Source organism: Liolophura sinensis, chromosome 12, assembly GCF_032854445.1.
Source record: "Liolophura sinensis isolate JHLJ2023 chromosome 12, CUHK_Ljap_v2, whole genome shotgun sequence".
NCBI classification, from domain to species: Eukaryota; Metazoa; Mollusca; class Polyplacophora; order Chitonida; family Chitonidae; genus Liolophura; species Liolophura sinensis.
Window position 1 is genome coordinate 18,862,308 of NC_088306.1, and position 27,766 is coordinate 18,890,073.

General features: G+C 41.1%; 1 protein-coding gene across 1 annotated transcript; it reads left to right on the forward strand.

Annotated features, from left to right (window-relative positions):
- Nucleotides 1-1,214: 1,214 nt before the first annotated feature.
- On the forward strand, nt 1,215-26,854 carry LOC135479021 (alanine--tRNA ligase, cytoplasmic-like). The gene is made up of 22 exons (XM_064758724.1): nt 1,215-1,440; nt 1,849-2,037; nt 2,475-2,620; nt 7,099-7,290; nt 8,155-8,299; nt 9,216-9,361; nt 11,750-11,858; nt 12,321-12,359; nt 13,400-13,517; nt 14,417-14,550; nt 15,293-15,440; nt 16,191-16,351; nt 16,803-16,919; nt 17,757-17,900; nt 18,732-18,872; nt 19,735-19,832; nt 20,263-20,371; nt 21,340-21,450; nt 22,631-22,750; nt 24,348-24,428; nt 24,931-25,036; nt 26,014-26,854. Exons 1-21 carry the CDS (start codon nt 1,225-1,227, stop codon nt 25,033-25,035), a joined length of 2,769 nt encoding a protein of 922 aa, XP_064614794.1. The 5' UTR covers nt 1,215-1,224; the 3' UTR covers nt 25,036; nt 26,014-26,854.
- Nucleotides 26,855-27,766: the final 912 nt, after the last annotated feature.

Consider the following 27,766-nt stretch of genomic DNA (forward strand, 5'->3'; position numbering starts at 1 on the left):
GTGTAAGAAATCCAACAAGGAGCTATCTGTGACTTTTGACATAGCCCACGTGACCATCTCGCCACTACATGACCGTGCACGCGCCCCAACAGACCCATGCTGGTAAGCTATAGAAATTCCACAAAATTCGGTTTTTAAAATTGAAAAATCGCATGGTAATGGAAAACAGTTGCCAGCTACCAACGTAACTCCTTTTCTTGTCAATACAACACTTACTAACGAGAAAAGGCGATTGAGAAATCGTTCATAAAAACTAAACAAACACCATGTTGTAACAACAACAACATGAGCTATAACTTAGTACATCCCTAGCTACATGATCTTAAGATGTGGCCACAGGCCACAATTAATTTTCTACTTACTTACATGTTTGACGTTTGACGTCACAGTACTGTCCCTAAATCTCCGAGCAGCAAAACCTCCTCGTCCCATGATACAACTTCTGTCAAATTTTTGATTCACAAAATTGACAAAGGCTGAGCCTAGAAGCCGGTATGAGCTCTGGTCTGCCGGTCTGAGATCCGGTCTGGGCATTGTGGCCAAAACAGCAGTGAGTATCGACTTAAAACTGATACAGATCTAATGACATTGATTTTTTCTATTCAGCAGTGTATGATGTGTCAAGATTGAAGCAGTATTTATCGAGTTATCATATTTGCATGACGCAAATTGGAGATTTCTGCTCGATTTCCGGCTTTTCCATTATGGCGGACGACGGGTACTGCAAAAATTTATATAAAATCCGATAACGGACTATATCGTTGTTTTATGGTAAAATTGTACTCAATAATATGTCACTTATACCACCACGGCCGGCATTATGCTGACAGGAAACCGACAGAGCTCGGGGAAAACCCACGACCATCCGTAGGTTGCTTGTAGACCTTCCCAGTTATGGCCTGAGAGGAAGACAGCATGAGCTGGACTTGAACTCATAGTGACCACATTGGTGAGAGGCTCCTTGTTCATTGCACCGCACTGGAACGCTAACCACCTTGGCCACAGACGCCCCCTGCACCCCACAAAGCAGCTGATCCCAATCCTATCCATTTCTGTACATTGACAGCTTTGACCTGACATAAATTTATATCATGTTGTCCTAGACTGAAACGTTCATTCAAACTTTTATTAACATTTAAGGTTGAATTTTTTTTTTTGTTTTAAATATATTTTGGTGATAATGAGGAGACCCATAATTTGTTTTGAAGTGGAAAGGGAGTAAGGATGTACCTGTCAAATGGTTGGAGCTGGTGTCAACACAGGGTCTGGAAGCAGATGTTGCGTGGTCTCAGCACAAGAGTAAACCCTGCATCAAAAGAGATCAGGAAAATGTTTCTTGACTTTTTTATGGAGAGGCATGGCCATGAGTACGTTCATTCCTCCTCAGTGATTCCTCCCAAGGGGCAGGGGACGTACTTCACCAACGCAGGCATGAATCAGGTAAACTTAGCTGTATGTATTAGTGTGGGTAACAATTCACTATGACAACGCCTATTTCTCAGGTAAATCAGTGTGATAACAGTTCAAAGTGATAACGTGTCTGAAACAGGTGAATTAATCTGTTTTGATAACAGTGCTAAGACAAGGGAGAGCATTTATTTATGTATCTAATTGGTATTTTATGAACTCTCGAGAATGTTTCACTTTAATATTCAGTGAAGGCCAGCATTATGGTGGTAGGAAACGAGAGAAGAGTCTGAGGCAAACCCAGAACCATCTGCAGGTTCTTTGCAGACCCTCCCACGTATGACTCCTATCATGGAAGGGAAAAATTCTTGAGCATGGTGTTAAACTTAAAACACCAGCCAGATAAACAAATGATAGCCTGAAATGTTTTCTTTATTTCAGTTTAAACCGTTGTTTCTGGGAACAGCTGATGCCATGAGCGAGATGTCCAGATACAGACGTGTCGTCAACAGTCAGAAATGTATCAGAGTTGGGGGTAAACATAACAACCTTGATGATGTAGGGAAGGACTTCACGCATCATACATTCTTTGAGATGTTGGGAAACTGGTCATTTGCGGACTACTTTAAGGTACGTTCACTCTCCAGATTGGTGCCGTTCTAGTGTACTTTAAATGATCAAAAAAAAAAAAAATCTCTGTTAATTTCTGATCAAGTTAAAGGCTTGAATATTAAGTATGTTCTTTTTCTTTGAATTTTGAATTTCAGCTTGGGACTTTACTGGCGATTAAGAGATCTAAAGCATGTTAAAGGATTCAAGTAGCTGTTGTATGTTCATAATTAGAGTGTGTGGTATAAACTGAAACATTGCAGTCAGGACCAGCTCATGGTTACATCTGGGCTCTAAAATGACTTCCTCCACCTGTAAACCCATTGGCTGCTACATAACTGAAATGCACTAGCTGTGTACCCTAAAAGACGACAAATTTTCGTTATCGTTATGCAATTTACTTGAACCATATTGCACTGGCTTTTCTTCGTGTAAGTTTGTCCTGATTGTGTATTCAGACAGAAGCTTGTGCCATGGCTCTTCAACTGCTGACCCAGGTCTATCATCTCCATACTGACAGACTTTATGTTACCTATTTTGGGGGAAACAGTTTGTTAAGCCTTCCCCCTGATGAAGAGTGTCGGCAGGTGTGGCTGTCGCTAGGGTGAGCTTATAGGTGGAATGTGAATCTCCTGCATGATGCTTCAGTGGCTGCAGCACTTTGACCACAATGACTCATCATCCTCTTATGATTTAAAAATTGCTAAAGGAGATATGAAAATGAACTATAAAATAAAGATTGTTTCTATCCCAAATGAAGAAAATTATTTCAAATAAATTTTGTTAAAAAAATTTCATTTTGGGAGTATTTTTATACCTGTCGATTACCCTTGTATATTCTGCATATTTTCCGTCAGCGGTCAAATGTTTTCAGAAATTACATCATCATTGATCTTGCTCAGAACTCAATGAACACCCCCGAAGTGCCCCAAGCCTGATGAACCATGTTGCTACAGTGTGGGCAAGGTGACATGTTTCGCCCATTTGGTCTGTCATCCCCATTTAGCCAGACCCGTTCAGTCTGTCCCCCACAGAGGTCTGTCATCCCCATTTAGCCAGACCCGTTCAGTCTGTCCCCCACAGAGGTCTGTCATCCCCATTTAGCCAGACCCGTTCAGTCTGTCCCCCACAGAGGTCTGTCATCCCCATTTAGCCAGACCCGTTCAGTCTGTCCCCCACAGAGGTCTGTCATCCCCATTTAGCCAGACCCATTCAGTCTGTCCCCCACAGAGGTCTGTCATCCCCATTTAGCCAGACCCATTCAGTCTGTCCCCCACAGAGGTCTGTCAAACTCCATTTAGCCAGACCCCTTCAGTCTGTCCCCCACAGAGGTCTGTCATCCCCATTTAGCCAGACCCGTTCAGTCTGTCCCCCACAGAGGTCTGTCATCCCCATTTAGCCAGACCCGTTCAGTCTGTCCCCCACAGAGGTCTGTCATCCCCATTTAGCCAGACCCGTTCAGTCTGTCCCCCACAGAGGTCTGTCATCCCCATTTAGCCAGACCCGTTCAGTCTGTCCCCCACAGAGGTCTGTCATCCCCATTTAGCCAGACCCGTTCAGTCTGTCCCCCACAGAGGTCTGTCATCCCCATTTAGCCAGACCCGTTCAGTCTGTCCCCCACAGAGGTCTGTCATCCCCATTTAGCCAGACCCGTTCAGTCTGTCCCCCACAGAGGTCTGTCATCCCCATTTAGCCAGACCCGTTCAGTCTGTCCCCACAGAGGTCCGTCATCCCCATTTAGCCAGACCCGTTCAGTCTGTCCCCCACAGAGGTCCGTCATCCCCATTTAGCCAGACCCGTTCAGTCTGTCCCCCCACAGAGGTCCGTCATCCCCATTTAGCCAGACCCATTCAGTCTGTCCCCCACAGAGGTCTGTCATCCCCATTTAGCCAGACCCATTCAGTCTGTCCCCCACAGAGGTCTGTCATCCCCATTTAGCCAGACCCATTCAGTCTGTCCCCCACAGAGGTCTGTCAAACTCCATTTAGCCAGACCCATTCAGTCTGTCCCCCACAGAGGTCTGTCATCCCCATTTAGCCAGACCCATTCAGTCTGTCCCCCACAGAGGTCTGTCATTCCCATTTAGCCAGACCCGTTCAGTCTGTCCCCCACAGAGGTCTGTCATCCCCATTTAGCCAGACCCATTCAGTCTGTCCCCCACAGAGGTCTGTCATCCCCATTTAGCCAGACCCATTCAGTCTGTCCCCCCAGAGGTCTGTCATCCCCATTTAGCCAGACCCATTCAGTCTGTCCCCCACAGAGGTCTGTCATCCCCATTTAGCCAGACCCATTCAGTCTGTCCCCCACAGAGGTCTGTCATCCCCATTTAGCCAGAGCTTATAGGTGGAATGTGAATCTCCTGCATGATGCTTCAGTGGCTGCAGCACTTTGACCACAATGACTCATCATCCTCTTATGATTTAAAAATTGCTAAAGGAGATATGAAAATGAACTATAAAATAAAGATTGTTTCTATCCCAAATGAAGAAAATTATTTCAAATAAATTTTGTTAAAAAAATTTCATTTTGGGAGTATTTTTATACCTGTCGATTACCCTTGTATATTCTGCATATTTTCCGTCAGCGGTCAAATGTTTTCAGAAATTACATCATCATTGATCTTGCTCAGAACTCAATGAACACCCCCGAAGTGCCCCAAGCCTGATGAACCATGTTGCTACAGTGTGGGCAAGGTGACATGTTTCGCCCATTTGGTCTGTCATCCCCATTTAGCCAGACCCGTTCAGTCTGTCCCCCACAGAGGTCTGTCATCCCCATTTAGCCAGACCCGTTCAGTCTGTCCCCCACAGAGGTCTGTCATCCCCATTTAGCCAGACCCGTTCAGTCTGTCCCCCACAGAGGTCTGTCATCCCCATTTAGCCAGACCCGTTCAGTCTGTCCCCCACAGAGGTCTGTCATCCCCATTTAGCCAGACCCGTTCAGTCTGTCCCCCACAGAGGTCTGTCATCCCCATTTAGCCAGACCCATTCAGTCTGTCCCCCACAGAGGTCTGTCATCCCCATTTAGCCAGACCCATTCAGTCTGTCCCCCACAGAGGTCTGTCAAACTCCATTTAGCCAGACCCCTTCAGTCTGTCCCCCACAGAGGTCTGTCATCCCCATTTAGCCAGACCCGTTCAGTCTGTCCCCCACAGAGGTCTGTCATCCCCATTTAGCCAGACCCGTTCAGTCTGTCCCCCACAGAGGTCTGTCATCCCCATTTAGCCAGACCCATTCAGTCTGTCCCCCACAGAGGTCTGTCATCCCCATTTAGCCAGACCCGTTCAGTCTGTCCCCCACAGAGGTCTGTCATCCCCATTTAGCCAGACCCATTCAGTCTGTCCCCCACAGAGGTCTGTCATCCCCATTTAGCCAGACCCGTTCAGTCTGTCCCCCACAGAGGTCTGTCATCCCCATTTAGCCAGACCCATTCAGTCTGTCCCCCACAGAGGTCTGTCATCCCCATTTAGCCAGACCCGTTCAGTCTGTCCCCCACAGAGGTCTGTCATCCCCATTTAGCCAGACCCGTTCAGTCTGTCCCCCACAGAGGTCTGTCATCCCCATTTAGCCAGACCCATTCAGTCTGTCCCCCACAGAGGTCTGTCAAACTCCATTTAGCCAGACCCATTCAGTCTGTCCCCCACAGAGGTCTGTCATCCCCATTTAGCCAGACCCATTCAGTCTGTCCCCCACAGAGGTCTGTCATCCCCATTTAGCCAGACCCGTTCAGTCTGTCCCCACAGAGGTCTGTCATCCCCATTTAGCCAGACCCGTTCAGTCTGTCCCCCACAGAGGTCTGTCATCCCCATTTAGCCAGACCCGTTCAGTCTGTCCCCCACAGAGGTCTGTCATCCCCATTTAGCCAGACCCGTTCAGTCTGTCCCCCACAGAGGTCTGTCATCCCCATTTAGCCAGACCCATTCAGTCTGTCCCCCACAGAGGTCTGTCATCCCCATTTAGCCAGACCCATTCAGTCTGTCCCCCACAGAGGTCTGTCAAACTCCATTTAGCCAGACCCATTCAGTCTGTCCCCCACAGAGGTCTGTCATCCCCATTTAGCCAGACCCATTCAGTCTGTCCCCCACAGAGGTCTGTCATCCCCATTTAGCCAGACCCATTCAGTCTGTCCCCCACAGAGGTCTGTCATCCCCATTTAGCCAGACCCGTTCAGTCTGTCCCCCACAGAGGTCTGTCATCCCCATTTAGCCAGACCCGTTCAGTCTGTCCCCCACAGAGGTCTGTCATCCCCATTTAGCCAGACCCGTTCAGTCTGTCCCCCACAGAGGTCTGTCAAACTCCATTTAGCCAGACCCATTCAGTCTGACCCCAACAGAGTTCCTTTTAAACAGGGATCATCGTTGACATTACCCCTGCAAGCTACTTAATTTCTGGACTGTCCACTAGGGCCTTAAGAAAACCATATTTTGAAGCCATTTTTACCCCCCAAAGATGAAAGCTGAAAAATTTATGTTGTTATATGTTATTACACATAATAATCTGCACATTAAGAAATAAAACCAAAGTGTTTCATGTATCCTTGAAGTATGATGTAAAACCCCAAGCATTGTGTGTGGCATTATACCCAAATAAACAATGTAACACCATCTGCATATTTACATATATTAAAAAGCACATATGTCTCAATGTTAGAAAAGGTGTCATAGTCTACTCAAGATTTCCTCTCTTGCTCTGCTAAGTTTTCTTAACTTATTAAACCAAACACAAGCATGTAAGCAAAATAAACTGAGTGTATAGGCATGTGTATGTGGGAGATTTTGGGTAAAAAAATACATACTTTTTAATGAAGTTAAATGTCTGTATTTAACAAGATTGGCTTAAATCATTGCCTCGTAGTTAATATCAGACTTGTACATGTAATATTTATAGGGTTTAAGTGATTTTAAAAGTAAATGTTAGTAACGTTCATAGACAAGGTTGATATTTTGTGAAAGGTAATTTTTGGGGCTAAACTACAATAAAGGCAAAAAAAATTCGTTTGGATTTGTGCTGATTGATTTTTTGCCTCTTTCGTTGATTAACAATTTCAAAAAATGATTATTAATAATGGCTATTCACAATACAGTATTCCCCCAGAGAGAGTGCTACCATTTGGGATGAAGGACAATTTCTGGGACATGGGAAACACTGGGCCCTGTGGTCCGTGCTCAGAAATCCACTATGATCATATCGGCAACAGAAACGCTGCGTCACTTGTCAACACAGGGTCACCTGATGTGGTGGAAATCTGGAATCTCGTCTTCATGCAGTTTGATCGGTGAGCTTTATGGATCCATGAAAATCTACAGGAATCACACTACTTTGTGTATAGATCCATGCATATGGAATTGGTGGATGTATCCGTGGCAACCTTTTTTGCCATATTGTTCAGGGTTAAAAAATATCCTCAGCTGGTCTTTACGGTTTTTATACTTATGCTTGATTTTTTTAAAAAAATTTGGAGAAAGTTAAATGGAAACACAGAAGTGGTGTATTAAAATGAAAGAAAGTTTAAATTTGAAGTAAGGCTTAAAACTGAAAAATGTACATAAAATATGTTCATTAATTTATTTCACATTTTCTATAAAATGTATACATGTAAATGCATTGAAGTGTTTGAATTCTGTGGTAGGCTTTTCTAACCATTTAGATGGTGTTTAGGTGTCACAAGTTATTTGGCCACTATAAACACGGTTATTAATCTGGGGATAGCTCTTATTATTCACAAGCACAAGATTACTTAAATAATGGCTACAAAATGTTCTCCTGTCAGTAAATATAAGGAAAAAATCTGATGTGATGTGATATATCCTGTTACTGACATTATCGTCCATAGAATTCAAACACTTCAATCGATTTAACTCTCTTCCCTAAAAATATACCCAATAAATGAACGTAATTGTGGTCAGGGATTTCATCTGCTGAAAATCCCTCCATGTTTGAGGTTTCTGTCAATTTTTATGACATTTTATGATTTATTTATTTCATTGGTGTTTTATGCTGCACTCAAATATATTTCACATGTATGACGATTATGGTGAGAGGAAACCTGGCAGAGCCTGGGGGTAACTCATGATCATCTGCAGGTTGCTGGCACACTTTCCCACATAAGACCAAGATGTTTTATGATGTATATTTACAGACTAGCTGACCAGACCTTAAAGTCTTTACCTAGACAGCACGTGGACACAGGGATGGGGCTAGAGAGATTGTGTGCTGTGATACAGGGGACAAGATCTAACTACGACACAGACCTCTTCTCTCCTCTCTTTGATCATATCAGACAGGTGAGTTTAACACACGGACACAGGACTAGAGAGACAAGATTTGATTGATTTCTGAAACTATGATTGATCATATCAGAGATGTAGTATAATTGACACGATTGCTCATTGACGTGACACGGAAATATATGCTGTCAGTAACCCTCAAATCGGGAGAGGGAAAGCAAACGTATCCTGCAAAAAACCCATTAATTCTATGCAAAAAGGCTGACTTAATGGTGAATCAGTTTATCATCAGCATACATGTATGCTATCGGTTGCAGGATATGCGATACATGTGTCCCCAGCATGTCTGTTTTCTGTCCAATGACCAGAATATTTTGCCTTATGTGGGATAAGTGTTTTTTTTTCACCCCACATTAAAATGTGTACCACATATTCACTTCGTTATGGAGAAGAAACCATTGTCTTTGACATATTTTATTTTGGAAAGTCACTACACCTATTCCTCCGTTACCTTGTAAACACAATATCGCAACTTTATGTGTCGCTGAGGATTTGTTTTATTTTGGGGGCCTCTATGGGGGGGGGGGGGGGGGGCCTCTATGGCTCAGTTCGTTAGCGCTGTAGTGCAGCATAATGACCCAGGAGCCTCTCCCCCATGCGGTCGCTGTGAGTTCAAGTCCAGCTCATGCCTGCTTCCTCTCCGGCCTTATGTGGAAAGGTCTGACATCAACCTGCGGATGGTCGTGGGTTCCCCCCAGGCTCTGTCTGGTTTCCTCCCACCGTAATGCTGGCTGCCGTCATATAAGTGAGATATTCTTGAATAGGGCATAAAACACCAATCAAATAAATAAATAAATTTATATTTGTTATGTGCCACGGTCTCAAACTGTGATATGTTTTCTGTGAAAATCTGTTAGTTACATAATGCTGCTTGAAACGAGATAAAGCACAGTTTTTTGTTAACCATCTACAGGCGGGCACTGCTCCTGGCTACCATGGTAACGTGGGGGCAGCAGATGAGAAAGGGATCGACTCTGCCTACAGAATTGTGGCTGACCATGCCCGGATGTTCACCGTCACCATTGCTGATGGATTGTTGCCAGGCAACGAAGACCTAGAGTATGTGATAAACATTTTTAACATGTTAAACATATGGCTGTTTTGGCACAGTATTAAAGTGCATACGGGGGCCTCCTTGGCTCAGTTGGTTAGTGCACTAGCGCAGCGTAATGACCCAGGAGCCTCTCACCAATATGGTCGCTGTGAGTTCAAGTCCAGCTGATGCTGGCTTCTTCTCTGGCCGTACATGGGAAGGTCTGACATCAACCTGCAGATGGTTGTTGGTCTCCCCCAGGCCGGTTTCCTCCCACCATAATGCTGGCCGCCATCATATAAGTGAAATATTCTTGAGCACGGCATAAAACACCAATGAAATAAATAAATAAATAAATAAGTGGACATATACTCTAAATGACCATAAATCATGCCCTTGTCTAACTTGCCCATTTTTCCTGATCCTGAGAGTTCTATTGATTTTAGAAAGGTGTTTTGAGGGATAATGGGATGATATTGTACTGGGAACTTGTAAATTTCAGCACCAGAAATAATATTTTGTGACATTTATTTGCCTCTAAAAATGTTCTTTTGTAGGTGGAATTTAAGGCCATGTCTAATGCATTCGTTATATATCCTAACTTGGGGTCTTTGGTTGACCAGACAGTTACAGCAATGGCTTTCTCTGATTATGTGGATTTTGACAAATGTGGTTACATGCTTGGATTGCAGCTTTAAGTCAGGTTGTTTGTCAGTTACCAGTTAAAGTGCTGTAGTTTACTCAAGGCCCCTGGATCACAAAGCTATCTTGGACAGAAGTCAAAATTTCAAACGACTTTTATAGAATTGTTATTTCTGTTGTAATGAGATAATGTCTGTTGTAAACTCTGGTTAAGTTATTGCACAACAGTTTTTGGCTAAAGTAACAAAAAGGAACATACCAAATTTAATGATTAAAATTTTGACTCGAAGTACATCCCAAGCCCTGACACTTTCAAACTGCAGATAGATGGTTTGATGTCCCCTGAATCAATTTTGATTAGTTAAAACGTTGAAAATGGAAGAAAAAAAGCAGAATTTGTTGATTAAACATCAGAAAATCTACTCCTCTGTGATTGAGCCATCGTTAGCCTATCTTTCAAAATGTTTGTTGTGAAACTGATTTCCATGGTGCTAATTAAGAAGTGTACACGTAAGGGTAATTATAGATTAAGTCTTGAAAAGCACACAGTAGGCAGGCCTAATGCACGGATTCAGCAATGCTTCACAGAGCTTTTCAATACTTAATCCCAGGAGGTCAAACTGGCATGATGTCACCAGGCCAGGGCTCCACGGTCAGCAAGATGGGCAGAATGTTCATTGGGGTGTTTTAAATGGAATTAGTTGACGTTAGATTTTTTTAAATGCAGTTTACAGACTAACGTAGCATAAATATTGTGTCTAGAGAACATTTGGTGTGAAAATAGAGTCATTGGGGGATCTCCCTCAAGTCTAAGATTGCATTGTGATCCTGGGGCCTAGCGGCGGGAAGCCTAATGGTTTGAACACCTGAGTCTGCCTCTTTCGTAAGATCTGGCACCAAGCCCGGGCTTGGTCATCCCCAAGACTTTAAAAATGGTACTCATTGCTGCCTTGCTTCTCACTCAACACTGAGAAGTTAGAGCGAGAAAACTGGACTAGTTGGCCTGGTGTTAGTATGATGTGACTGGCATGATACTTCAGTGACAGCAACACATTGGACTTGCCCTGTCTCAAGAAGACATAGTGTGTTGACTCTTTGTTGTCATATGGCTGAAAATCGGTCCTAATAGCACAGTTGGTAGAGAATCCACTTCGAGAGGCGGTAGGCGGGTCAATCCTGGGTCGAGTCACACCTATGACCTTAAAAGAGGAAGTTGTATACCTCACTTGGCATTCAGCCAAGGGGATATTGCAACGACTAGTTCACCCGTATTAGTATAATGGTTCAGACATTGCGGCTTACTTGCCTCCGGTGAGGCGTCTCAGTGAAACAGCACTAAATAAAAGAGCGGTGGAAATCCGTCCTGCAAGAAGGAGGCACATTACATACGCTCTAAGGATTCCTTCATTGTCGTATGACTGAAAAATTGTTGAGTACAATGCTAAACCCCAAGCACTCACTCACTCACTCATATGGCTGAAATTTTACGTAAAAGTAGAAGCAGAAATCCATACATATCCCTGGCACTCTGGTTTCCTGCACTCTGGTTTCCTGGCACTCTGGTTTCCTGGCACTCTGGTTTCCTGCACTCATAAACCTGACCAGTGTCCTTTCAATGGAAAAATCTTGACTATAGTGATAAACAACAATTAAATAAATAAATAAATAAATAAATGTATGCCATAATGCAGTTCACAGTCATTACCACTGGGATCATTCATTGCCATCCTTGTTATCATTTCTGATTGTTACAATATTTTTGAACTCGGCAGACACAAGCTAAGACACATCCTCCACCGATGTATTCACCAGGCTCTCTGTATCCTTCATCTTCCTCATGGATTCCTCTCTGGCTTGGTCGATGTTGTTGTTGATTCACTGGTAAGGGCAGATAACTCGCTGGACAAGCCATGTTTGAGTGGATAATGGGAAAGATTGCCAGTTGGTTCGAAGGGGTGCAAAAAACAAATATTCATTTTCTGCAGTGCTTTTGAACAGTGAACAAAAAAGTACAACTCTTGGGCCAACATTTTTAGGGGAGGTATACGCCTCGTGAAGGATCACATTTTGGTATCCAAAGCAAATGAGATTTTTTCACACAGCAGTAATTTAGAATATACTTTGACTGTGAAAAATTGTAAGCAGTTGTTGGTTGTGAAAAACTTACATTCGTTAATTCATCATTTACACGATAATTATTTGTAATAAGTTTTGGTTAAAACCATGGTATGTTTAGATTTCTCTGTTATGGTGATACCTATTGAATATATTTATGTTCTGTGTGTTGCTGAAGTTTATAAATAACAGACAAAATGTTGGATGGTTTATATTATCATTTTACAGGGAGAGGCATATCCAGAAATCTCAAAAGATGTTCCAAAGGTAACACTGAGAAGAATTATACTTGCAGGAAACATAATTTGCCGGAAAGTGACTTCTCTTTGCTGCAAAATTTTAAAAAGAGTCATCCAACCATTCATCACCACCACCACATGTTTGTGGTAGGAAGATAAATTGAGCATATACTGTAATTCTTCTAATTTATAGAGCAGAAATAAGTTGAGCTGAATGCAAAAAATTACAGTTCTCTTAGTTTTTTGGAAAAGTAAAGACACATATACTGTAATTTTTCAGCCTTTACAAGGTGTTTATTCAAGCATATTCTGAAGGCATTTTTCTGTGTTGACCGATAAAATTATACTTTTTGTGAAACCCTGAAACTGGCCAATCCAACCAAAGTACTTTTGTGTCCAAAATCGAATTCAAAATGTGGATAAATTGCACTGAAAGTTGCTCTCTCATATCCCAGTAGGCTGAGGAATGAGGGTACATTCTTCATTAGATGGACAAACCATGTGAGGAAAAGGAACTGTGTAATCTGGTTAGAGTTACATGTAAAATGGCTAAAAGAAGCAGTCCAGATGTCCTAAAATAAGAAGAATTACTGTACCAGTAATTGCTATATTGATGAAGGGGCCTCCGTGGCTCAGTTGGTTATCGTACTAGTGCAGCGTAATGACCCAGGAGTCTCTCATCAATGCGGTTGCTGTGAGTTCAAGTCCAGCTCATGCTGGCTTCCTCTCCGGCCATAAGTGGGAATGTCTGTCAGCAACCTGCGGATGGTCGTGGGTGCCCCCCCCTCTCCTCCCCCCCCCCCCCCCGGCTCTGCCTGGTTTCCTCCCACCATAATGCTGGCCGCCGTCATATAAGTGAAATATTCTTGAGGACGCCGTAAAACACCAATCAAATAAATAAATGAATATATTGATGAAAACGGTGTTGCATATAACTTTAATAGAGAACCTTGTGTAATCCATGATGTATTCCATCTGTTGCCACCCTTTTGTTCAATCAGAGAATTGTTGGTATCTTTCAGATCTCACCAAAACTGTAATCGCCTTATCTCTCCTTTGTTCTTTCAGATAAAAGACGTAGTTAACATGACAGAGGATAGATATCTGAGTAATCTGACACAAGCCAGGAAGACATTAGAGAAGTTTTTGAGCTCACAGAAGACAGGAACAGACAGACTCATCTGTGGTGAGATAGTCTGTTGTTAGTGAATGCCTTTATAGCCTTTTCCTATTGAAGAGACTCGGGCCTCTGTGGCTCAGTTGGTTGGCGCGCTAGCACAGCATAATGACCCAGGAGTCTCTCAAAAAATGTGGTTGCTGTGAGTTCATACTGGCTACCTCTCCGGCCGTATGTGGGAAGGTCTGTCAGTAACCTGCGGATGGGCGTGGGTTTCCACCCCCCATAATGCTGGCTGCCGTAGTATAAGTGAAATATTCTTAAGTACGGCGTAAAACACCAATGAAATAAATAAATAAATAAAAATTGAAGTAACTGGTACATAATTTAACATATACCAAGAAAAGCATCTGTCTTGAGGTCAGAAGGTCTGGGATCACACTCGGATTGGGAAATACCAAAGACTTGAAAGTGCTGCTTGTTGCTGCCTTGTTGGTGCTCAGCACCGAGAAATGAGAGCAATGAAACAGACCTGTTTGGCCCGGTGTCAATATTATGTTATTGGCAGCTTTGGGTGGGATGTCATGTCTGGTGTCTTTGGCATTATACTTCAGTGGCGGCAGCACTTTTGGGCATGGACTCGCCCTGCCACAAGAAGACAGTGGTTGTACACTCACACCTGGTGACTCGTAGTTGTAACTGAAAATTGTTAAATACGACGTAAAAACACAAGCATTTATTCATACATAAATAAAACTGACTTTGTGAAAATTTTTGGAATAGAGTGTTTAACACAAAAGCAAATAAATAATTGATCAGAGTTTTTGATGTACCTTGTAGAGATTGTCCTAGATTAGTTTAATGTGAAGAGGTACTTGGGCTGTATGGTGGGAGATATGGTCCACCTATATCTGTGGAGATTTTAAGTAGATATGTACCTTGTAAAGATTGTCCTTGATTGGTTTTAGGTGAAGAAGCACTTGGGCTGTATGAGGGGAGATATGGTCCCCCTATTTCTCTGGAGATTTTAACAACTCTTGCTGAGGAGAAAGGCCTTTCTGTTGACATGACAACAATTGAGCTGAAGTTGAAGGAAGACAGGGTAATGTTACATCGTACTCAAGAATATTTCACTTATATGAAGGTGTCCAACATTATGATGGGAAGATCCGGCAGAGTCCGTCAGAAACCCATGACCATCCGCAGGCTGCTCGCAGGCCTTATTTACTTACTTTATTTGATTAATTGCTTATCTCTGTGCTCCACAATATTTCACTCATACGACAGCATTATGATGGAAGGAAAACAGGCAGAGCCCAGGAAAAACCCACGACCCTCTGCAGGTTGCTGAAGGATCGTTCCACATACGGCCGGAGAGAAGGCCAGCATGAGCTGGACTTGAACTCGACTGTTATATATCTTATATCGACTGCATTGGTGAAATGCTCCTCACTGAGCCACTGTTAAAATTCTGCTGTATTGTATTAAACAGCAATGAAATAAATAAATACTACACAAGTTGTCTTGTAATGATGATGTTTTGTCTATAATTGGTAGTTTTCTCTGAAGCACATTTACATTATTAAAGATAATTTTTTTGTCAAATTTTCCAGCAATCTGCGGGTGGTCGTGGGGTTCCCCCAGGCTTTGCCTGTTTTCTTCCCATCATAATGCTGGCCGCCATCATATAAGTGAAATATTCTTCAGTAAGGCGTAAACTCTAAATAAATAAATTGAAATTGTCTGAGGCTGGACCTAAAGTCAACTGATTAGATGATTTCCTTTTTTTTATTTACATCGATTTCTAAATTTTCTGTCATGTTATTTTTGTTTTTTTAAATCAGGAGACATCCTACAGGGCATCTAATATGAGCCAGTCAGCTTCTTCCTTTCACCTAGACCACCATGCTTTGCAAAGGCTGCAGGAAATGGGTGTGCCTGAAACAGAGGATTCTGGGAAATATGACTACAAGAGAATGGGAGATTCGTATGGTATATATTATACAACAATATTCTCTTAAATGAAAAGGTCAAAGAGTAAAAGGGGGTCTGAGTGGATTAGCACGCCAGCATGGCACCTTGACCCAGGAACCTCCCACCAATGCGGTGGCTGTGAGTTCAAGTCCAGCTCATGCTGGCTTTCTCTCCGGCAGTATGTGGAAAGGTCTGGCCGCAACCTGCAGATGGTCGTGAGTTTTTCCTGGGTTCTGCCTGTTTTCCTTCCATCATAATGCTGTCTGTTGTTGTATAAGTGAAAATATTTTTGAGTACGACATAAAACCAAATAAAGTAAATAAATCAAAGAGTAGAAGCAGAGTACAGAAGTGTACGTGTACAACAAACAAAATTAAAATATTTTCCATTTGCACTTTCGCATTAATTGCAATGCACCTTCAAATGCAGTTCTGCTACATACCAGAGAGAATGTTAACTCTTTAAAGTATAAAATCCTGTTAGAAGAAAATAAAAATATGCGAGATATTTGCTTCTTCATGTTATTCATAAAGCCCTAGTGAAACGGGAGTGTTTGCTTGTAGATTGACTGAATGGTTTGCACTAGAAGATGACTGATCTTTGAGCATTGATGGTTTGCGAGGCTTTAGGTTGGGAGGTATGTCACATACCTGGCAAGGCAGTTTCTCACAGGTAGTCCCCAGATTTTCGACATGAACAAATCAAACAAATCCATCAGAATGTCATCTATAAGGGTCATTCAGTTTGACTTTTTCGTTGTTCCGGCAGATTTCACAACAATAAGGGCATGTGTCTGTGCACTGGTGCATGATGGGACATTTGTAGACTGTGTTCAGTCAGGAGAACAGTGTTGGGTCATCCTGGATCGTACTAGTTTCTACGCCGAGAGCGGCGGACAGGTGTCGGATCAGGGGGAGATAATCACGCAGGTTTGTGATTTCGTCAAGGAAGTTGATGAGTAAAAGCATATTTCAGACGGGTCAATTCTTTACATATTTCTTTGATGTTTTCACATTTACAGGATACTCAAATAACTGGATGGTTAATCCAAATGAAGCTTACTGCTCCAATGTCATAAATTTAGTATCTCAAAGCACTCTTTGAGAGCCCTTTACAAAAAATGTTCCCATCTTCTCGTAAAATATTCAGTATAAATGTCTCTTAAATGTCAGAATATATCTTTGCTTTGCAGGTTGTTGGACTTTCTGTAGGAAATGTGGGATCCTGCTTTACAACATTCTCATTGTTTTGCATATCATTCTTGGCGTAAAACACCAATCAAATAAATAAATCAAATTTTGGGTATCATATATTTTAATAGTGTATCTGTTCTTTTTTTGTAGTGTTTTGCATTATTTTGAGTCCTTGTTCATTTTCCAGACTGGTCGCTTGTTAGTGACAGATGTACAGAAGGTCAAAGGTTATGTGTTACATATTGCCACAGTAACATCTGGACAGGTTCAAGTTGGGGAAAGTTCATTATGCAAATTAGATCAGGTACATGAATGATAGTAGTTTTATATATTATATTTATTTGATATTATTAGCCTTTGTGGCTGATGGAGGTAGCAAGGGAGCAGGACACAATGTCCCAGGAGCCTCCCACCAATGTGGTCAATGTGAGTTCAAGTCCCCGGTCGTATGTGGGAAAGTCTGCCAGTAACATGCAGATGATCGTGGGTTTTCCCCTCGCCCTGCCCAGTTTCCTCCCACCTCACTGCTGGCTACTGAAGTGAAATGTTTTTGAGTACGGCATAAAAACCAGTTCAATATTTGATTTTATTTGATTGGTGTTTCATGCCGTACTCAAGAATAAGTCACTTATACGACTGTGGCCAGCATTATATGGTGGGAGGAAACCAGGAAGAGCCCGAGGGAAACCCACAACCATAAATAATAATGCTGACACTCAGTGGTAAATGGTGTATCATGTAACAATCTTATGGTCGTAAGAGCGACATGCCGATATATGCCAGTTGAAAATAAGTGAAGTAAAGATTCAGTCCACATCATGACAGAGCTCTATTACTTTGTAAAACCATTACAACAATGTCACAGTGGCCGTTGGACTCATTTTTGCCACACTAGAGAGGTTGGGGAAGATGACTAATATTGTTGTGTTTTCATGACTGCATAAACATGTTATTCTGCACAGTTCCACCAGTTGTCCAAATTATTTAAAATGCACCTCTGCGTATATATTTCGTTTGTCCTGAAAAAGTTCCAGTGAGTTTGCGTAATTTATTCTAAAAGCGAAACATACTCTGGTGTATATTGTTGAATTTCTTTGATGAAGCTTGACGTGATCATGTTTGATGGTTTGCTGTGTTGTAGGCTCGCAGAGAAGGCTGCATGAGAAACCATACCGCCACCCATCTGCTCAACTTCGCGCTTCGTGAAACACTAGGGCATGATGGGATACGTCAGCAGGGGTCACTCGTCACTCCACAAAGGCTGACGTTTGATTTCAGCTATCTGGTGAGTGAGATGACAATTGACAGTTGTGGACGGATATCTGTATGTTCCAGTTCAAGTCCCAATATCACAAAGCTACCGTAGTCAAAAGTTCATTCATTAAATTTAATATGTTCCTTTGCATTATTTTAGCTGAAATTTGTTAGTACAATAACTTACCCAGAATTTAGGTTGTCAAGCAATTTTTTGACCTTGTTACATCAGAAGTAGCAATTTTAAAGTAATGTCAAATTTTGACAAAGTCTAAGATTGTTTGATAATTCCGGTGTCTGAATTCACTTGATCTTTTGAGGGTTGGATAGTTTTTGAGAGCAAGATTAAAAAACTGATGACTGGAAACTTGTTTTTTCCTTTCCAGTGTTCAAGCTCAACCTTGGAATGGCAATCTTAGTTCATGTACTTGTATGGCTTGTTGGTATATTATGGCATATAAAGATTTTAGGCTACTGGTGCCAATTCCACTAAGCCAGTATCGACTGAAGTCAAAATTTGAAACTTTAGAGCATATTTTTGGTCCCTAGATTTAAAATTCTTCCTGCCTCATAAATGTTATCTCAATACAGATGTGTCAAAATTTCAACTTTTAGTGTTGAAAACTAAGTATTCTGACAATGTTTTAAATTTTTATTTAAAGTCAGAAAGCATTTTGTCGAGTTGGCCAGTGGTCACTGATGTTGGGGTGTCTTGTTTTGTGTCTTTGGCATGTCATTTAAGTGAGGCAGCACTGTATATATATGTCAGCATTGGAATTGTCAGCTTAAAGGTGACACAGACACAAAAGAACAACATTAATCTTGAATCAATTAAACAACCTATCGATGTTTTGTTCTACAGGGTAGTATTGACAGCCAACAGCTGACAGAGATAGAGGTTTGTGTGAAGAAGCTGATAGCTGAAAGGAGAGAGGTGACGAAAGCAGAAATGACGCTGGCTGCAGCTCAGAGTCTTCCCAATCTTGTGAAACTAGAGAACGAGGTAAGTCTGACTACCCTTTAACGAATGTCTGAGCTTTTAAAGCAAAATATGGCAAGTATTGGAGAGCCACCCTGTAGATAGCCATGTTTGTCTTCATTTATACCAGTCATATTGCCACAGTTCAGTATAATTCAGCTCCCTCCTGTTTTAGGTATGTGGGTCCAACCTATGTGATTTTAAATACCAGGAGAATTAGCAAGTTTTGGCCCATTGTCATAATCCACTCATACACTGGCTGATCCCACAACTCTCACCATAATGCTGACCGCTGTCTTATAAGCCAAATATTATACAAATAGTGGTTCTGTTCTCCCATATTGAATATCACTTCTCTAGAGCTGACATTTCCTCATATCCCATCCCTCAGCATGCAGCATATGTTTTATTATACCGAAAAAACTGTGTACCTTTTGGGGCTGTGTTTAAATTGCCGGATTTGTCCGTCAGTGACAGAGCTATAACCATAAACCACTGTTTACTTTACGAACAAGCAGATGGTGGAGAGCGTAGAAAGGGAGATAATTGTCTTGGAATAAACGCGTGATCATTGGATATTAGCACGAGATCGTTGGATATTGTCGCGTGAATGTAGGATATTACTTTATGGGTGTGACATGGTATTCCTTGGGCATGTGAGCCTTGTACATCATGTTTTGCAGAATATCATGTGACTGTCTCGACCAATAGAAACGGAGAGTAATCCTGTGAGGTATAATAATGTTGACTACACCAAAATATAAAATAAATAAATTTATGGATGGACATTTTATATACATGCAAAGTTATTACTATGGCTTTCTTTTCCTTAAACAAAAATGCATCGTCTTAAACATGACCCTAGTTGGTGTTTTCTCTCTTTTAGCTCTACCCTTCAAACGTAAGGGTGGTAGCTGTGGGAACAATTCCAGGGGAGGTTTCTGGAAGAGCTGAGAACAGCTCTGTGGAACTTTGTGCAGGAACGTAAGTTGCACATTGAAGTTTAAAACCATTTGAGTACCTCTTTAAACTCCTAAAATGCACAAAATGATACATTAACTTAATTTACATCACCTGAACAGGACTAGGTTTGAAGGGAGATGGTTCATCAATGGTGCAAGGGGCCTTTGTGGTTCTCTCTGGTCATAATATTGGTTGTTGTTGTAAAAGTGAAATATTCTTGAGTGCAGCGTTAATCACCACTCAGATAAATAAATGGCACATTGGCACAACTGCATCTTGTTGTCACTTCTTTGAGAGAACAAATGCTTATATCTATGTAGGTGTAGTTGATGAAAACAAATACAACTATATACATGTACATATGTGGGCATTCTTATTCTAACTGAAATATACTTTTGTAAAATCTTTTCTCATCTGTTAAGAACAACTTATAACTTTTTTTTTTTGTCAGCCATGTAGACAACACAGCTGACCTGACAGAGTTCTGTGTCATCCGTCTGACCAGTGTCAGTTTGGGTACCAAGAGGATGACAGCTGTCACAGGGAGAGATGCTGTCCAGGTAGGTCAGGAGTTACCTCCCCTTGTGGGGTTTTGCTTATGTTGTCAGTCGTGTAGAGAACACATCTAACCTGGAAGGGTACATATCAGTGTTTATAGTTTATGATAACCATAACACAACATGTACAGGTATAAACACCCATCCCTGTCTGGTGAGTTTACCCCATGTGGCCCTGGGGTTTGCTGTACAGCTAGGGGCTGATCACTTTCCCCTGTCTTCTCTACCAGCAACTCACATCGCCTGCATTCTTTATATGCCATAATATACCAACAAGCCATACAAGTACATGAACTAAGATTGCCATTTCAAGCTTGAGCTTGAACACTGGAAAGGAAAAAACAAGCTTCTGAAGTAAGAACTTGTGTCTTGTCAGTTTTCAACAGTCCAGTAATTCAGTTTTTTAATCTGGCTTCCTCTTCGGCCGTATGTGGGAAGGTCTGAGAAGCAACCGCTGGATGGTCGTGGGATTTCCCCGGTAGGTCTCTGCCCGCTTTCTTCCCACCATAATGCTGGTCGCCGTCGTATGGAAATGAAATATTCTTCATTACACTAACCAAATAAATGAATCAAATCAGCTAAACTTTACAACTGAAAATAATCTGCTAAAGTACATGTAAAATAATCTAAGATTACTCTGTGAAACAGGGTTCAATTCTGCTAATGCAGTTTTTTTTTATCACTTGTTTTTTATACCTTAAAGCTAACACTGGAAATACGTAACAAGTGTTGTATTCAGATAAGCCTGATTTACCATGTCAATTCCAATGAGGTCCACATATACATTGAAATTCAAAATGTGGGCTTATCATGATTGTTCTTATTTTTGGGATGCTCTGATTTTTTGGACACTCTAATATCACCCATCATGGGTAAGTTAAATCTGGCTTTGGGAAATTGGCTCTGAGGGCCCAGAACTTGAGGTAGCCAATCAGCCAGCTCACCACTTTCATCATCTGTTCATCCACTAGGCCGTGCAAACTAGCCATGAGCTGGAGGATGTGTACAAGCAGCTGGAGGAGTGTGTGCTCAACGGGAGGAACATGGAGAAGTGGGTACAGTGGGAGAAACAACTCAACAAGGTAAGCAGAGGATGAGACATGTACGACATCTGTGATACATTAATACATGTACTCTTCTCATGGTGAGTACTTTGTTGTGCCGTCTCTGGTTACAGAGTTGCAGAGGATCAGACATGTACGACATCTCTGACTCATTGATACCTGTACTCTTCTCATGGTGAGTACTTTGTTGTGCCGTCTCTGGTAAAAGAGTTGCAGAGGATCAGACATGTACAACATCTCTGACTCATTGATACATGTACTCTTCTCATGGTGAGTACTTTGTTGTGCCATCTCTGGTTACAGAGTTGCAGAGGATCAGATATGTACGACATCTCTGACTCATTGATACATGTACTCTTCTCATGGTGAGTACTTTGTTGTGCCGTCTCTGGTAACAGAGTTGCAGAGGATCAGACATGTACGACATCTCTGACTCATTGATACATGTACTCTTCTCATGGTGAGTATTTTGTTGTGCCATCTCTGCCAGAGCACAGGAAAGTCATTACAGGTATCTCATACCTGGATGGTTAACAAACTCGACACTCCTTGGCAGATGGTGAAGAAGATTTACATTAGAGGTGCAGGAAATTTGACTGAACCCAGTGCCAAAGCCTAACCTTCAGGCGTCACTTGTTTTTGTGGTAAATGTTAATAAACAAAACAGTTTTCTGCACAGGGTCCCTCTTAAAGGCTTCTTCCTAAATATTAAGCAGTCAAAAGATGGAATTTGATAAAGTTTTAGAAAAATGACATGTTTACATATATATAATGTTCAGCAATTTACCTGCGGTTTGTTTTCCATATACTGGTATCTCAAATTCACAAAAGAATTTCAAAGAATCATTCTCGAAACATGTTTTTGCCGTAAACTTGGATATTTTCAGCCCGACTGTGTAATTAATATGTAAAATGGTCGTGGGTTTCCCAGGGCTCTGCCCAGTTTCCTCCCACCATAATGCTGGCCGCAGTTGTATAAGTGACATATTCTTGAGTATGATGTAAAACACCAATCAAATGAAGCAAATAAATGATATATAAAGCGTTCTACAGAGAGTTTTGTCCATGAGGATAGTCTATTTGTACTTTGTATAAGATGACATGAATGTTGGAGATTTTTTTTCTTTCTACAAAATTGCACAAAAATATTTCCAGTTATCAAGATTCAGTGTTTTGATTTATTTATTCAATTGTAAAGGGATTGTCCGAGGAATTGGTCCAAAAGACAAAACGGGATGAACTTCTGGATAAATTGAGACGACTGGGTGACAAGATGAGTCACCAGATGAACAAAGACGAGAAGAGCAGGAGAATAGAGGTGAGTGCCAGAGTACAGGAAAGCCACTACCTGACAGGGTACATATCAGTGTTTATAGTTTATGATAACCATAACACAACATGTACAGGTATAAACACCCATGTGTCAACGCCTGTCTGGTGAGTTTACCCCATGTGGCCCGGTGAGTATTTTGTTGTGCCGTCTCTGGTTACAGAGTTGCAGAGGATCAGACATGTACGACATCTCTGACTCATTGATACATGTACCCTTCTCATGGTGAGTATTTTGTTGTGCTGTCTCTGGTTACAGAGTTGCAGAGGATCAGACATGTACGACATCTCTGACTCATTGATACATGTACCCTTCTCATGGTGAGTATTTTGTTGTGCCGTCTCTGGTTACAGAGTTGCAGAGGATCAGACATGTACGACATCTCTGACTCATTGATACATGTACCCTTCTCATGGTGAGTATTTTGTTGTGCTGTCTCTGGTTACAGAGTTGCAGAAGATCAGACATGTACGACATCTCTGACTCATTGATACATGTACCCTTCTCATGGTGAGTATTTTGTTGTGCCGTCTCTGGTTACAGAGTTGCAGAGGATCAGACATGTACGACATCTCTGACTCATTGATACATGTACCCTTCTCATGGTGAGTATTTTGTTGTGCCGTCTCTGCCAGAGTACAGGAAAGCCACTACAGGTATCTCATACCTGGATGGTTAACAAACTCGACACTCCTTGGCAGATGGTGAAGAAGATTTACATTAGATGCTTTTGCCATAGTCACACATGAGTGAAAGGTTGTGGTTTGATCTACCTTACCAATAATTTGCGTTAGCCTATATCGTGACTTAAATAGTTTGGTGTCAAGAATAGGCAGTTATTCTTAATTGTCAACCCATAAATTTATTTATTTATGTGATTGGTGTTTTATGCCGTACTCAAGAATATTTTACTTATACGACAACAGCCAAGAATTATGTTGGGAGGAAACGGGACATAACCTGGGGGGAAAACCCACAACCATCCACAGATTGCTGGTAGACCTTACAACATGCAGCTGGAGAGGACAAATCAATCCATGGTGGATTTGTAGAGCATGTTGAATATATGTTCTTGATGTACAATTTTGTTTTTAATATTTCCTAAACTAAAATTCCAGTTGCAGCTCTTTATACCGACCAACATGTAGACTTCCAGATTCGTAGATTCATTTGTATGAGTAATTTACAATTTCATAGAGGTCCTCCGTGGCTCAGTTGGTCAGCGCCCTAGTGCAGCGTAATGACCCAGGAGGCTCTCACCAATGTGGTCACTGTGAGTTCAAATCCAGCTCATGCTGGCTTCCTCTCCAGCCTACATGGGAAAGTCTGGCAGCAACGTGTGGATGGTCGTGGGTTTCCTGTGGGCTCTGGCTGGCTTCCTCCCACCATAATGCTGACCGCCGTGATATAAGTGAATTATTCTTGAGTGCGGCGTAAAACACCAATCAAATAAATCAATAAATATAAATGTCATAGGTTCACTATGATTTCCTAAAATTCCAATTCCAGCTCTTGCCTACATATTTAGCTTTTAGCTCATAGTGTTATGGGAAGCAAATTTTTCTCTTTCTTGGACGGTCTACAGGATTTTGTGTCCCTGGTAGATGAGCATAAGGATTCACCATTCCTCATCTCTGATGTTACCATGGAAATCACCATCAAGCAGGTGAGAAATCAATCAAATATGTAAATTTAATGTAAAAAAAAAGGATAAAAAAATGCACATTAAATAGCATTAACGATATAAAATAAATAAATATATGTTAATATATGTATTTTGTGTCATCTTACATGTGGCCCCTGGACATGTGAATTGACCATGCGAATACTGACCAATCAAATTACAGACAAACAGACAAAGTGACTTACTGTTCATTTAGTTGTAGTAGTATTCAGCATAAAGGAATAGATCAAGTACAGGTCAGCCAATGTCAGTAAATTGTCACTCAGTGGGACCTCATGTTGGGTGTCATTGGCATGGCATGCCAGCGCAGCAGCATTACACACAAGAGCAGATCAGCCAGTACTGTGTTTCCTTTCACAGTAATGGTAAAATTGTAAACATTTGAATTCATACATAAAATATTTGTAGAAATCTCGAAAGAAGCATGTTATTTAAAAGGCTGGATGAACAAAAGTTTGGGAGTTTTTTTGTTTCTTTTTTACAGATGATGAAGACTTTGCATAGTTCAGCATCATACAGAAAACCAACTTTCCTCGTGGTGAGAAGCAAAAACGGGGAAAACTCTGAACTGCTTGTTAAGCATACCTGAGGTAAGAGTTCTGTACACTCTGTCATTGTACATTTTTGGGGAGTGTAAATATTGAAGGTGTTCTATTTGTCCTCTGCAAACGGCAGTGATTCCAATTGGACATTTTCACTTGGAGCTTCCTTATATTCAGTTAAGAGCGGGGAAATGTTGGGGGAATGGGGATGAGGAGTTTGCGAGAGAGAACCAAGCAGAGTTGTCTCGCTGCATGCGTTATCATATGAATGACATGAAGTTCAGATGAAAGAGTGCGAAAAGCTGTTCGTAAATGTGGTCTTCAGTATTTTGGGGGATTTTTCCTTAAGGAGAAATAGACATTTGAAAATAATTTTTGTATGATGGGTATTTGGGACCACATTTTGGGATTTTTTAAGCTTTGTTCAATAATGTCATAAAGGAGGATTTAACACAGGCTAATATTTTTGCACTAGAATTTGTTCTTTTCAGCTAACAAGTGTGTTAAACCTAAATTTGGGTGATATTTATATTTTTAATATGTTCATAAATATCATAATTTAGGTTAAATGCACATGTTTCGATATAAACAACAGATTTATATTCAAATAAATTTATTAGACAAGCATCACATCCTTATTTAGAACATTATTATGCAACAATGATAAATACCAAAAGTTGGTCCCAAATACCCACCATACAAAAATATTTTCAAATACCCCTTTGTCTTGAAAAAAAAAAAAATCCAAAAAAATATTAAAGATTGTATTTGTAAATATGTTTTGACGCTCTTACATCTGATTGTGGCATCATTTTTATGTTTTCTTCTCCTTTAATGTATGTAATTTTTGCATTCTGAACTGTTTGACAGTTTCTTTACTAGATTGGCACTCCACTTTCCTCCAACCATAAAACTGATTGCAGTCATGTTAGTTAAAAACTTGTGAGTACAAAATGGCTTCAAACAACTATCAGTCAGAAAGTCGTTAGTACAACTGGCTGTCAGTCCATGTTTTTGTGTTCTAGGGTAGTCTGAAAATTTCCAGTGAAGACATTGGAGATTTGGTAGTGGAGAGGTTTGGAGGACGAAGAGCTCTGGCCAAGGGGAAGAACTCTGAAGGATTTCATGTTGTGAATTTGGACACAGCAAATAACACAGCAGATGTGTTAGAATATGTGACCAATAAGTTTTCATCAGCTAGTTGAGAAAGATTATCAGGATGAAAAAGATGTGTCCATAATTTAAACAAAAATACATGTAATGTGAAAGTATATGTAAGTCTGCTGGGAGAAAACAATAATGACAGATTTTGTCGTAATTTTTGAAACATTTTTGTATCCTGTATAGAATGTGTGGTGACAAATGGTGGATATTATAAACTTATGTAAACAAGTTACAATAGTATTTATGATTGTCTACTCACAAATCCCACCAAAATATTTCCTGTAGAATTCAGTGTACGTCAGGATTAAGCTGAGCAGATTAATGGCTTATCACCAGATCTACTAACCCTGGGCTAATGAGGTATCTGGTTCGGAAAAACAGAATATACTGAGTGAGTAAGTGCTAAGGGTTTAATATCGGACTTAGCAACTTTTCAGTCATATGATGACGAAGGACAAAGAAAATTTATAAATATCTGGATATCATGGATGGACTGAGGCATCTCAGAACTTGTGTTCTGACTGAATATACAAAAGGATGAACTTCATGTACAACATCAGTGAAATATGTAAATGAACACATCCATTGGTCAGCAAACCAACCAATCAATCAGAGATTTTGTCTCTTATTCTGAATCAGACTAGCCACATATGTTTACCAACTTCACCGACTTGTGCTGTTTTGATTAAAATCATGTATATCATCTACATGTATCATAAAGATGACAACTAAAAATTTGTCAAAATTTTGAAACATCAAATATGTGCCTTTTTACCTTTTATTTCACAGTGTCCGTGCTTTTGCATTGTTCCGTTTTGGTGGCAGTCTTTACATTTCCATGCCTTGGTACTCGGTGTAATAAAGGGATTGGCTCTGTTCTTGTTGGCATGGCATTCCAGTGAGGCAGCACTGTGAATATCTCATGATCAGACCCACATATTGTAATTCTTCAACCTTTTCGCATGTTTGCAAGACGTTTATTCAAGCATATTTTGAAGGCAATTTCGCCACAGTATGGCTGAAAAATGGTTAATGTGTCATCCAGCTTTAATTGTTCTTTCATTCTGAAGGCATTGCTCTGTGTTGATTGATAAAGGCATATTTGTTGTGAAGCCCTGAAATTGGTTAACCTAACCAATGAAGTTTTGTCACCAAATTTAATTTTAAAAGGTGCATAAATTGCACTGAAAGTTGTCCTTTCAACTGTGAAAAGGTTGAGGAATCAGGGAAGGTTCAAAGGGAGACTGCCCTGATGTAACCTTGGAAGAGTGATGTGTAGTCTAGAGTTTAGAAACGTTCGCCTTTCAGTTTGTATGGCACACAAGATGCAGGTTCAAATCTAACCTTGGACGGTGAATTTGTAGATTCTCTTACTCTTTTTGCTGGTGTCACTTTAGTGACAGTAAGTGTCTTAACACTTTTTAGCTCGCCTTATGAAGTAAGGAGAGGTATTGTGAGAGGGGGATCAGATGCTGTCAGTGGCAGTGTCAGTGTCCAGTTATTGGCCAATCATAGGGTTGCAGTGGCCACACATTGTACACAGGTAGCCAATTGCTGATAGCCATTTGCATATCAAAGACTATGGGAGTTGTTTCCTTCATAGCTCAACTTTTC

What these genes read in the sequence shown, in the direction of transcription:
- LOC135479021 (XM_064758724.1), top strand. Translation starts at nt 1,225, where the DNA reads ATGTACCTGTCAAATGGTTGGAGCTGGTGTCAACACAGGGTCTGGAAG. An exon ending in ATGTTGTTGTTGATTCACTG is followed by an intron (nt 11,859 to 12,320) that starts GTAAGGGCAGAT and finishes ATCATTTTACAG; the next exon opens with GGAGAGGCATATCCAGAAAT. An exon ending in GAGAATGGGAGATTCGTATG is followed by an intron (nt 15,441 to 16,190) that starts GTATATATTATA and finishes TTGTTCCGGCAG; the next exon opens with ATTTCACAACAATAAGGGCA.